Source organism: Labeo rohita, chromosome 13, assembly GCF_022985175.1.
Source record: "Labeo rohita strain BAU-BD-2019 chromosome 13, IGBB_LRoh.1.0, whole genome shotgun sequence".
In the NCBI taxonomy this organism is placed as follows: Eukaryota; Metazoa; Chordata; class Actinopteri; order Cypriniformes; family Cyprinidae; genus Labeo; species Labeo rohita.
This window is the reverse complement of record NC_066881.1, coordinates 20,372,455-20,384,523: the sequence shown is the minus strand read 5'-3', so window position 1 is coordinate 20,384,523 and position 12,069 is coordinate 20,372,455. Positions and strand designations below refer to the sequence as shown.

General features: G+C 34.9%; 1 protein-coding gene across 11 annotated transcripts in view; it reads right to left on the bottom strand.

Moving 5' to 3' along the window:
* Nucleotides 1-432: 432 nt before the first annotated feature.
* Nucleotides 433-12,069, bottom strand: part of tacc2 (transforming, acidic coiled-coil containing protein 2) — an 89,878-nt gene continuing 78,241 nt past the window's right edge. For 10 of the 11 annotated variants that reach the window (XM_051126884.1, XM_051126882.1, XM_051126889.1 and 7 more), the window contains 8 exons: nt 10,744-10,878; nt 9,068-9,144; nt 5,780-5,823; nt 5,548-5,580; nt 4,039-4,199; nt 3,691-3,797; nt 3,405-3,525; nt 433-1,405 (listed from right to left, as the gene is read on the bottom strand). In XM_051126884.1, coding sequence (XP_050982841.1) covers nt 1,340-1,405; nt 3,405-3,525; nt 3,691-3,797; nt 4,039-4,199; nt 5,548-5,580; nt 5,780-5,823; nt 9,068-9,144; nt 10,744-10,878 — 744 coding nt within the window. In that variant the 3' untranslated portion in view covers nt 433-1,339. The remainder of the gene's footprint in view (nt 1,406-3,404; nt 3,526-3,690; nt 3,798-4,038; nt 4,200-5,547; nt 5,581-5,779; nt 5,824-9,067; nt 9,145-10,743; nt 10,879-12,069) is intronic. The other variant, XM_051126885.1, reaches the window with a different exon arrangement.

Sequence of the window (12,069 nt, the reverse complement as noted above, 5' to 3'; positions counted from 1 at the left end):
CAACATCACCTATAAAAATAATCATCTGTTTCTTTCCATTTCTATTTCTTTTTTCATTCCAACATTTTTTTAAATTATTCTCTATTCATCTTCTTGTTTTTGTTTCTCCATCTCATTTTTTTCTTCACTCGCTCAGACAGTTTGGTTCTGTGCCAGCATGTAATTGGCATTAATATAGTCTGTCTGTCGTGATTTTAAGACCCATCTGCCAGCTAACTAATGCATCTTTTTATGCACATATGTAGGATCGTGTCAGCAAGATTCATTGTTTGTTCATTAACAACATTACTGATTTCTTCAAATGTCCTAGTGGGAGGCTAAAAGCATCTGCTAAATGAATAAATGTAAATGTGATTATTATTACATCAAACATCAAGCATTTACAGTTTGCACATTGACTGTCTGTGTGATATGGGTCAGATAAACAGGAGCTGTATTGCCATCTTTTATTGCACTTTGTAAGCATGTTCTGTACAGCTGACAGAGCTTCTTTCTGTCTGAACCATCAGCTATAACAGGACTGAGACAAAACCATTCAGATTAAATTAGCTCAGAACCACTGACAGTGACAAGTGGGTTCATTTATATATCAAAATAAAATCCAAAAATAAAATCACACATCAGTGTTGCTAGAAGACAACGAAACAAATGAACAACAAGTATCTACAAAGATACACAAGGAAGCAGATCAAACTAACAGTATCAAAATCTGCCGTTACGTTCCTTTACTGTTTTCAAGTCATTTTCATATTTACAAAACCGTCAAGGCCTACAACATGCATTGTTTTCATGATCATGAATACCACTTTGTGACAACTGAATGATTAACTCATCTGTTTTATATTATATATATATTCTCTCTGCTCATTTCTCTTTTCAAGTTAAGAAGAGGGTACCACAGGAATCAGTTTAACAGTCGGCTCCATCAGTGGTTGTCATGGCAACAGCACTCATAACTTCAGACTCACTATAAACACATACTCTCAGCGTGTTTGTGTTTGTGTGTGTGTGAGCTATACAGACTCTCAAAAAAAGTCTCTACTGATGGGGAGTACGTTCACAAGACCCTCAACATAGGTAAGGTGGTGTACATTAACACGTTAAAATGTAGAGAAAATAATTACAGCCAGAAACTAGTGTGACCTCCCAGTTTTAGGGACTCCAGTTTATGTGAAGACGTCAGTAGTGTGAATTCCTTTCGTTTGGTTAGTTCATTGTTTTGTCCATTAGAAAGAGGAAAAAACAATACCGAACACTTGCTCCTCCATCTTTACACTCTTGTCCAGTTATTGTTCTTGTGTCCCTTTGTGGTATGGACAGGACTCTGTCGAATGGATGGCTAGCTCTTTCCCATCTTGGCAATCAATTCATCACAAATTTTGGTCAGTTCCTCAATCTCTTTGTTCTGTAAACAGAATTTTAAACAATCATGTTAACCTCTGATTGTTTTGAATGTTGGTATTTTGCTTTTTGTTTTATTATTATTTTTAAATGTTTGTCAAAAATACAGTAACAATGTGAAATACTGTCTTTAAAAAAGGTTTTTTGTACTAATATATTTTAAAATGTTATTTATTTATATGATGCAAAGCATTAGATCCTTTAGAAATCATTCTAATATGATGATGATTATATGGCTTGTACTGACTAATATTTTTGTGAAAACCGTGATATGCTTTTCAGGATTAATTATTTATTTACTGATTGATTAATAGAAAGAAAATTAAATTAACAATTTTTTTTTTTTTTTCACAAAAACAGTCTTGTCACATTGTAAAAGACTTTACTGACACATTTAGTAATGATGATTATATTTAAAATAACATCATTTATGTAATAAAAATTCAGATTTGCATTTATATTTGCAATTATATTTTAAATTAATTTTAAAATACATTAAAATAGAAAACCATTATAAAGTTATAGTATTGCTGTTTTTAATGTACGTCTGTTTAAATAACTGCAGCCTTGTTGAGCATAAACACGGTAATTATTCCAAACTTTCACAAACTTTCTTTGCATTCCAAAATAAAAGCTTCTATTTGCATAATATATGCATGGGTACTGTGTGTATTTATATGTATATACACTATCAAAAGTTTTTTTGAACATTTTTAATGTTTTTTAAAGAAGTCTCTTCTGCTCACCACAATTCACAATTAATCGCAATTAATCTAAAACCTTGTTTAAATGATATAAAAAGATTTCTGTAATATTGAAATACATATGTGTATTAATGCACTACAAGTCACAAGTTTTTGAATAGTAAGATTTTAAATTTTTTTTAAAGAAGCTCACCAAGTCTGCATTTACTTGATCCACAGTACAGTAAAAACTGAACTAAAATTTTGAAATATTTGTACTATTTAAAAATAACTGTTTTCTATTTGAATATATTTTAAATGTAATTTATTTCTGTGATTTGAAATCTAAATTTTCAGCATCATCGCTCCAGTCTTCAATATCATATGATCCTTTAGAAATCGTTCTAATATACTGATTTGATGTTCAAGAAACATTTACTATTATTATTATTATTATTAATAATAATAATAATTGATTAATTAATAATTAATTAATAATAGCTGAGTACATTTTCAGGATTCTTTGATTAATAGAAAGATCCAAAGATCAGCATTTATATGAAATGAAAAGCTTTTGTAACATATATATATATATATATATATATATAAATTAATACTTTTATTTTGCAAGGAAGCTTTAAATTGATCAAAAGTAATGATAAAGACATTAATATTGTTGCAAAGGATTTCTATTTCAGATAAATGCTGTTCTTCTGAACTTTGTGTTCATCAAAGAAACCTGAAAAAATTCTACTTAGCTGTTTTCAACATAATAATAACAGCAATAATAATAATGATAATAATAATAAATGTTTTTTGAGCAGCAAATCAGAATACTAGAATGATTTCTGAAGGATCATGTGACTGGAGTAATGATGCTAAAATGTCATTGTTGAAATCACAGAAATAAATTACATTTTAAAATATACTCAAATACAAAACCGCTATCTTAAATAGTAAAAATAATTCAAAATTTCAGTTTTTGCTGTACTTTTGATCAAGTAAATGCAGGCTTGGTGAGCAGAAGAGACTTCTTTTAAAAACATTAAAAATGTTCAAAAAAACTTTTGATAGCGTATATACATATAAATACACACAGTACACATACATATTCATGCAAACAGCAGCTTTTATTTTGGATGCGATTAATTGCGATTAATCAGTTTGACAGCACTCATTTAAATAAATTAAGTAATTGTTTCCTTTACTTAAAAATGAACTAAATGTTTTAATAACAACAACAAAATGTATGGGTAACCTTTAGGCTTGCAAGGTCAGACTTCAACAGATGAGCATGCGGATTTGCAAGTGTGAGCAAACCTTTTGTTCCAGTGTGCGCTCCAGTGAGTCCACCTTCATCTGTTCTTTCCTCAGACTGGCCTGGTACGCTGCCTGCTCCTGCTTGGCTTTGGCTCTCACCTGAGCGATTTCAGCATTCGCCCTGCGGGAGCCACACGGTCAAACTCATGCCACAGATTTCATATTTCTAAAGCTCTCATACAGTGTAAGTCTAACCCTTAATTAGCCTAACAGTTGTTTTTTCCAGGCAACAGAAATCCCATACAAAACATATTAAAAAATATGCATGTGAAAGATCTGCACTCACTTGTCCAGTTTCTCCTCAGCATGGATCTTCAAGGCCTGGTAGCGCTGCTCCTCCTTACGAACACGAGACAAGTACTCCTGTGCACATTTTTTCAGCACATCCTCATTCTGAAAAAAAAAAAAACAGGAATAAATGACTGCCAATAATGACCCTTTCTGCTTAAGCACAAGCTGCTAGATAATGTATTTGGCTCCATTTTTGTATGTAACGCCCACAGTCAATAACAATCAAGTCCCGATCTACGCTGAATGTTCTGTTTACCTCAGAATTACATCAAATTACAGAGTTTCAAATGGAAATCCACAATGATTTTAACCTGTCAATCAATCTCAGTGTGAAGTGACTTACCTTCCGGAAGCCTTCCAAAACATCTTTCATCTTTTCATAGCGACGGAACAAGTCAGCGAGGGATTTCTCCACAGAGTTGAGATCAGCCAAAGCCTGGTCCTTCTCCAGGATCAGCTGCTGGATAGTGTGATGAGACAGAGTCTTCTCCCTCTGTTCACCCTCTGAGACATGCACACAAAAACATAAACACATTAAGTTCATATTACACTAGATATACAATAAACTGCACACAATATAATCAAATGGAGGTGCAAATCTGCTTTTGGATGTGGCAGAGGTTGATTTTATGCTCCTCTGGGTACTTCAGATATGAAATTACACTCTACACCACTATGTCTACGTCACTGATAATGAGATATGAAAATGCAGATTTCAACGATGCATCTCTGTGATGCATGCAGACAACACACACACACACATACACACACACGCACTCAAATATGGGCAAACCACAGAGACATGGTGAGAGATGAGAAGAACTTTGAAAGAATCTGCAGCTCTTAATTCATTCAATGTTATAAAAAAGATTTACATTTACAAATTTCATTGAATTGTAGCAAGTTGGTTGAATGAATCATTTTAATGAACTAAAAAACACTGATTCACTGATTCATCACTCAGTTGTGTGGAAAGAAATTTTACTGTTGTAGCTACTTTTTTGTACTTAATTGTATTTAGGTGATTTTACATTATTATGAGCTTGTTTTGGAAAGCTACCACATCCAAATAGTTTTCTGAACATTGATGATGGAAGATGTTTGAGAACAGGCCTTCAAAAAGACCAGCAGAGCAAAACCAGATGATACTAAAATGAGAGATCAGTTTATAGTAAGAGAAAACTCTCCATCTGTCACTATCAGATGTGGTGGATGCAACACAAAGAAAGAAAATAAAGAGTTGCTGTTACTTACCAGGCATGCCTGAGTGATTTATCAAATATTTATGAGGGACGGAGGGAGCAAAACAGAAAAAAGGGACGGCATTAAGTCAAGCCAGCAGGGCGGGACATGTGAGAGAGAAAAGCGTGTCAGAAACATACATACGAATTTCGAAATTAATGAAAGTGTCACAGAATAAAATGAAGTAGGTGGTGAGAGCCAGAAAAGTGGCCAAGAAAATGAACCATGGAAAGAGGAATGATAAGCAAAGGTACAAAATAAAGTGAAAATAAAATGACCAACAGCTGGGAAGCGAAATATCAAGAATGGTATTTTATCATGAAGAACATAAAAAGGGAATGAAAAAGGTTTTTCTTTATACAAAGAGAGAAAAGCATGTCAAGGTTAAACCAGACACTCAATATCATCTGAAAATGTAAGAACGCACACGGCCTACAGTATTTACATGAGCGTAAATACTGAACAGGCAAAGAAAGTAGATTAATCTGTCAGTGGGTGAGGCCTGGTAAAAGGGACATGTTTTGAGCAGAAACATGTTTATGTTTTTTGAGGTCAAGTCAAGCGGAATATTCAGGGAGAAATGAAGGCTTGCGAAGTGCTTGCGACTGACCGGTGTTTGGGTCCAGAGGCACGAAAGATTTGTCTGCAAATTAAATGAGAAAGTAACAAAAACTTATTGTATGTGTGTGCTGGTGTGGCGTGACTGGGTTAGGGTTGTGCCTGTTCATTTATTGCAGTGTAGCAGAAGAAAAGCACAGATAAACAGAACCAAAAGTGCCTGACGGTGTCACTTTGAAAATCCCCAGGAGAAGATGAAATAGTATTTAGCAATCAAGACTCACCAATCATCTCTGCAATAGTCTTCTCATACTCCATAACTATCCTCCTGAAAAGAATAAGCAAAAATCAAGTTAATATTCAAAAAAGCAAATATACTGCAATAACTGGTCAGATCAGATGTTATTACTGATCAAAAGTGACAGTAAAGACAGTATAAATGTTTTTTTTGTAAAAGATCTTTTTTGAAGAAATGCATATTTTTATGTAATGTGAAGTCTAATCTTTGAGAAAACATAAAGGGTCACTAACTTCGTCAATTGTTTCATTGCTTTTTTTTTTTTTTAAATTAAGGGAAAAAAAATCGTAATAATATACAAATAGCATGAGAGAGATTTATCTTCATTGTTAGACACTTATTTTCATATAGTGACATCTTTGTCCTGTGGTCTGACAGACGGTGGACATTTTGTGTCACACCATAGGACGTTTCAGCCTTTTTCTGTCAATTAATGACCTTGCTATTCCGAGCTAACCTGTCATTAGCAGTAAGCAAGACACATTTGCATAATTTTCCATGATTATGTAGTTTAACATACAGTTTTTAATAAAAAAATATATATATATATATAATTTAGGGGTGTTTCACCAGAGGACAATAAAATGGAACACTTTTGTAGTGGTTCCAAAAAGGTTAAATAAGTGAACAATTCTGAGACAAAAAAAATTACAATGTGCACGTCATGGGCTTGACAGGGGGCTTCACTAACATGACAATTTATGGGGTCCTTCAACAAATTAAAGTTTTCTCTGGATGGTGTCACACCGGAGGACATGGTTTTCAGAGACAAAATGTATCAAGTTCCTACAATTTCAGAAATATATGGATGAAAAAAATTATTGCCATTCACTAAAATAGACACTTGTACAATTATGCCGTAGGTGTTTATTAACATTTTTATGCTTTTCTTTTTAATTTATAAAAGTTATAATTTATTGAACCATGCTTGAGACAGTCACACCATAGGACAATTTTGAAATTTAAAAAAATAAATAAATAAAACAATTCGAGTAACACTGCAGCATTTATAAAAACAGGTCCATGTAGGACAAAGAAATGGTTAACCATTTACTGCATTTTAAATATTGACAATATTAATTATATTCATGTATATTAAAATGCCATGTCACATCGGCGCCAATAGCCTTGTGGTTAGTGTGCCGAAAAATAGCACAGCTGTGCTCGCGGCGACCCGAGTTCAAATCCCGTCTTGAGGTCCTTTGCCGATCACGTTCCCCTCTCTCTGCCTATTACTTTTCTGTCATCTCTCTACTGTCCTGTCTGTTAAAGGCACAAAAATGCCCAAAAAATATAACTTAAAAAAAAAAAAGCAAACGCCATGTCACGTCAACAACCCTTTTACATTGTTAAAAAAAAGTCTTCAAATGAATGCAGTTCTGTTGAACTTTCTATTCGTCAAAGAATCCTGGAAAAAACTTTAATGCTAAAAAAAAAATTAAATTGAGTTAAAGGCACAATATGTACGTTTATTCAAAAATATTACGCATATTCAAAACAAACAAAGAAACAAAGGCGTAGTTTGATGATGCCATGATTAAGCACCAAATCAGCATATTAGAATGATTTCTGAAGGATCATGTGACATTAAAGACTAGAGTAATGATGCTGAAAATTCAGCTTTGCCATCACAGGAATAAATTACATTTTAAAATACATTAAAATAGAAAAAGAGTTTAAATTGTAATATTTGACAATATACTGTTTTATTGTATTTTGATCAAATAAATGAAGCCTGTTAAGCATTAACAACATTTTAAAACCCACATCCTAGAGTCCATTTACACCTGAATAGGTTTCAGATGATCTGATCACAAGAGGTAAGCATTTAATATAAAAAGAAGGGTTCAAAATGTTTTGTGATCTAACTAATTAAACTACATACTGTGGTAGGCATTAAAAATAAATAAGAATGGGCTACCTACATGTACATCTCTAAAATAAATATTCAGATAATTTTTCAGATCATTCCTTTGCTTTTTCGTTTTACCAACATGCAGTAACACACTGACGTAGCAAGTGATGCATGTAGTCATGAGTCAGAGACCCTTCCCTTGAAATCCAATCACAAGTGATCACAGCAGGCGCATTTGAGACACGTTACTGCCAGCTACAGTATGTATCTTGGCTGACCATTTGTTATCGGATCACCCCAGACGAATCTTAATACCAGGTGTAAACAGGATTTAGACTCGCATTTGAAAGTGTCCCAAATTGGAAGGCAAACAATCCAAGTTTTTTTATCCACTTGCACGCATACAGCATGATTCGCTCTGTGCCACATGAAAAAAATGGACTGGCTGATAACGTACAGTATATTCAAACTAACTAGCACAAAGCATGCTGAGGTGACAATGACAATAAAATTCTGAATAAGGTTGATTACATGAGAGGTCAGGAAACTGCCATTTGTTCTGTCATGTGTTCGACTACTGGCAGAAAGACTTGCTTGGAGAAAAGCAGGTTGCCGGCACAGTAAGCGGATGGATTAGCTATGTCTTCCTTAGCCTCTTAGGCTTTCCTTATCCTGAGCCCAATCAGGCTAATGAACTAAGCCCCATTCTTATCCACACTAACAAGGCCTAGTCCAGCTGGCTGTAATCCTCAACCCTTCCCGATTACCTTGTTCACTTCGCCCCTTGAAAAAGGGCAGCTTTAAAACATGTCCCAGTTCAATCAACTGTCTTCTGAATTAAACAACACTGCATGTTTTATTAAAAGTGCTGTGAGGTGACAAAACCTTCAAACATGCTAAACATGAGCCATCTAATAAAACTATCATCTAATTTGAAGCCTTAGGTATGTTTTTTTTTTTTTTTTTCTTTTACCTTAAAATGGCATTTAATTGTGTGGTATGACAGTTCCATGTGTGTTTCCAGATGGGTGAAAACAAAGCTGTATTATCTTTTGTTTATTCCCTCCCTTCTCCTGCCCGCAGCTCCGGCACATCTGACATATTAAGGCCCTCTTTAATTGGCTTTCTGCTTACGCTTGACTTCAAAAAAACGCAGGAATGAGATAAAGAGATTGAGAGGTGGACTGAGGTTGATGCATGGAGCTGTAAGCAGAGCCTGGCATGGTTTAATGCACAGGGATTTGTCAGGTGAGTCATACAAACTAAGAAACATATGTAGCGAATTAACGTTTCTGACAGTTTTATTGATTTGAAGCTTATAGAGAGGACATGAAGTGAGAGAAGTGGGAGGAAATGGGATCAGCAAATGACGCAAGTTTCACTCGTCATATCTCTTCTTTGTCCTTTGAGAACACCCACCTCATCTCCTCGACCTCCCGTCTACTCTCTTCGTATTTTCTCTTCCACTCCATGGCTTCTTTCTCTTTCACGACAATCTGAAATAAGAAGAGCATAACATTAGATTCACACTGTAAAAATTCTTAGTTAGGAGTTCAAGCGCGTAGCTTGAATTGTAATTGTTAGAGTGGTCACAGATCAGCAATCTCCACAAAACTGATCGTGTAGACCAAATCGTAGGTTGTAGAGACTTGAAACTTGGAGGGAAGGTAGTACTTCAAGGCTCGCCCCAGTTGGCCTGAAGAGGGCACTCCAGCGATCAAAAGTACAAAATCACTCATGACTCCTAAACTGGCAGTTGCAGGCTCAGGTGTCTTGTATTGTTGGAATCCTTGGCTCATGCCGAACAAAATTCGTTCTCAGATTCGATCGTGAGCCTGGCAAAAATTTCGTGTATTTTACATTTTTTGAAAATCCTATTTTTGTAGTCCTAGGTTTTTCGCTCGATCGGAACTAAACCAGTGCAGATTCTCTGGAGAGTGAATATCAATAATTATGAAAAAAAAAAAGTTGAACTTTCATCTTACCATCACAAAGGGACGCCAAAACGTTTGAAAGGGGCAGGGACACTTTTAGTAAAATGCCTCTAGAACCACTGCTATCAATCAAATCATTGGTTAAATGATTGAGAGGATTAAAAAAAATACTTTTGCGAACTAGTCCTAGGTTTTTTGCTCAATCTGGAAAAACATACTTCAGTACAATTCTCTGGACTCTCTAGACCAATAATTATCAAAAAATGTTGAAATTTACCCTTTGGGAAGCCATAACGGGTTTGTTTTGAAAAGGGGCCTGTCCGAATTTACCCAAAATCCTATAAAGCCTAAAGGAAAACTCAAAACTTCTCAAAACTTGCTGAGCACATGCGACAGGTGATTCTAAACAAGCATGAAAAGTTTTAAGGGGGTCAGAGCACAGTTGGCGCTATAACAGTCATAGATTTTGGATAACGTTACCTGGATTTGCCAAAAATGTTTTTTTTTTTTTTTTTAAATCATAGATTTAGGTGGTTACATGCTTGCTAAATAATGTCTTTTTTCATATGTGCTTAAATGCCTTAAAGCTCTTGAACTCCGATAATTGCTGCTTGCACCTATATGTAATATTCTTATTTGCATAATTATGAGGTTAATAAACACCGATCTGAGAAGTTACTTTCTTATCACTCCAGTTAATTAATATTTTGAACTTCCCTTTAGACGCTGAAACTAAACACAGCAGGGTAACGTTAAAGTTTCAATGACTGTACAGAGTTCAAGCAAATTTCACAAGGCATTGAACAGTTTATGAAATGCGATTTTCTCAGCTTTTTGCTCAAAATATTGCTTTTTTTAATTAAACTTGCCTACATTCAAGTGTTGATAAAAAAAGAATGCTTGAAGCTAAAATAAAATGGATTTTTTGTTGTTGCTTAAAAGTAAAGGCTCTGTTCTTTATTTTGGTGTATTGCATATTCAGATATTCATACAACAAAATATTCTAAATGAATTTTCCCATGAATTTTTTGTGAAAATTATTAAAAACTTTTTTCAAAAATGCTGGCGGGGGAAAAAAGTACATTTCATTGAATGTGAAATGACAAGTCTAAGATACAGTCTTTTTATTGTGATGTGGCATCATGCAATGCATTGATATACCTCTTCTCGGGCGATGCCAAGAGAGTGGTCCATGTCACGTGGCAGATGAGGGCTTTCCCCTTCAATGTATCCTGTTCGTGAATAGAGGGAGCTCTTCGAAACCCCGCTGTCCCCCGGTGAGGCCATTTCTCTCTGCTGCAGAGGAGAGAGTTGTGAAGAATCCATTAAAAACCTGAGTTTATTTTTGTAAAACAATATGTACACCACACATCTTGGAGGAAGGCAGCATCTACAGGTTCTACTCAGCAAAGCCAGAATGCCATGGAGAGCAGTTTGGGTAGTTTGGGTTTCAAAAGCCTCCAGCAGTTTGCGATTGGCCCGCTGCATACAGCTGGAATGTTATGACTGACAATCCTCAATATGAGATGGGTGTGAAAAGCTGTTTGTCATGAAAGGTTTGCAGCTGTGACCGGATCAGAGAGGGAATGCTGTGTCAGATGAGGACTGCAGGAGTACAGGTTGATCCTTATGTTAGCTTTCGGAGATTAAATAATGTGCAAAGATGGTGATCTTATATTTTCATTTAAAAAGTCAATTATCTATTTTGCATGGAAAAAAGACAATATCCTAAAATATTCTTTAAAAAAAAGGAGAAGTCCAATTCCGGAACAAAACTTTACAGATAATGTAGTCACCCCCTTGTCATCCAAGATGTTCATGTCTTTCTTTTTTCAGTCGTAAAGAAATTATGTTTCTTTTTAGGAAAACATTTCAGGGTTTTTCTCCATATATTGGACTGCTATGGTGCCCGAGTTTGAACTTCGAAAATGCAGTTTAAACGCGGCTTCAAATGATCCCAAATGTGGTTGTAAATGATCCCAGCTGAGGAAGAAGGATCTTATCTAGCAAAACGATCGGTTATTTTCATAAAAAAAAAAAAAAACAATTGAAATTTTTTAATCCTAAATGCCCATCTTGATTTGCTCTGCCTGAACTCTGTGTATTCTGGTTGAAGACAGTTAGGTTATGTCGAAAAACTCCAATCGTATTTTCTCCCTCAACTTCAAAAATCATTTCAAAATCATCCTACATCACTGCAGAAGTACCGACCCGGTCTATGCAAAGTAAACATGAAAAGAAGATCAAACACCCTTAACAAAAAATGTAAAAAAGCGATATAGGATGATTCTGAAGTTGAGGGAGAACATGAGATGGGAGTTTTTTAAAATACCCTAACTGTCATGAACTGGAGTTCAGGCAGAGCAAGACAAGATGAGCGTTCGGCATTAAAAGTATATAAATCGTATTATTTTTATAAAAATAACCAATCGTTTCGCTAGATAAGACCCTTCTTCCTCGGCTGGGATCATTTACAACCGCATTTGG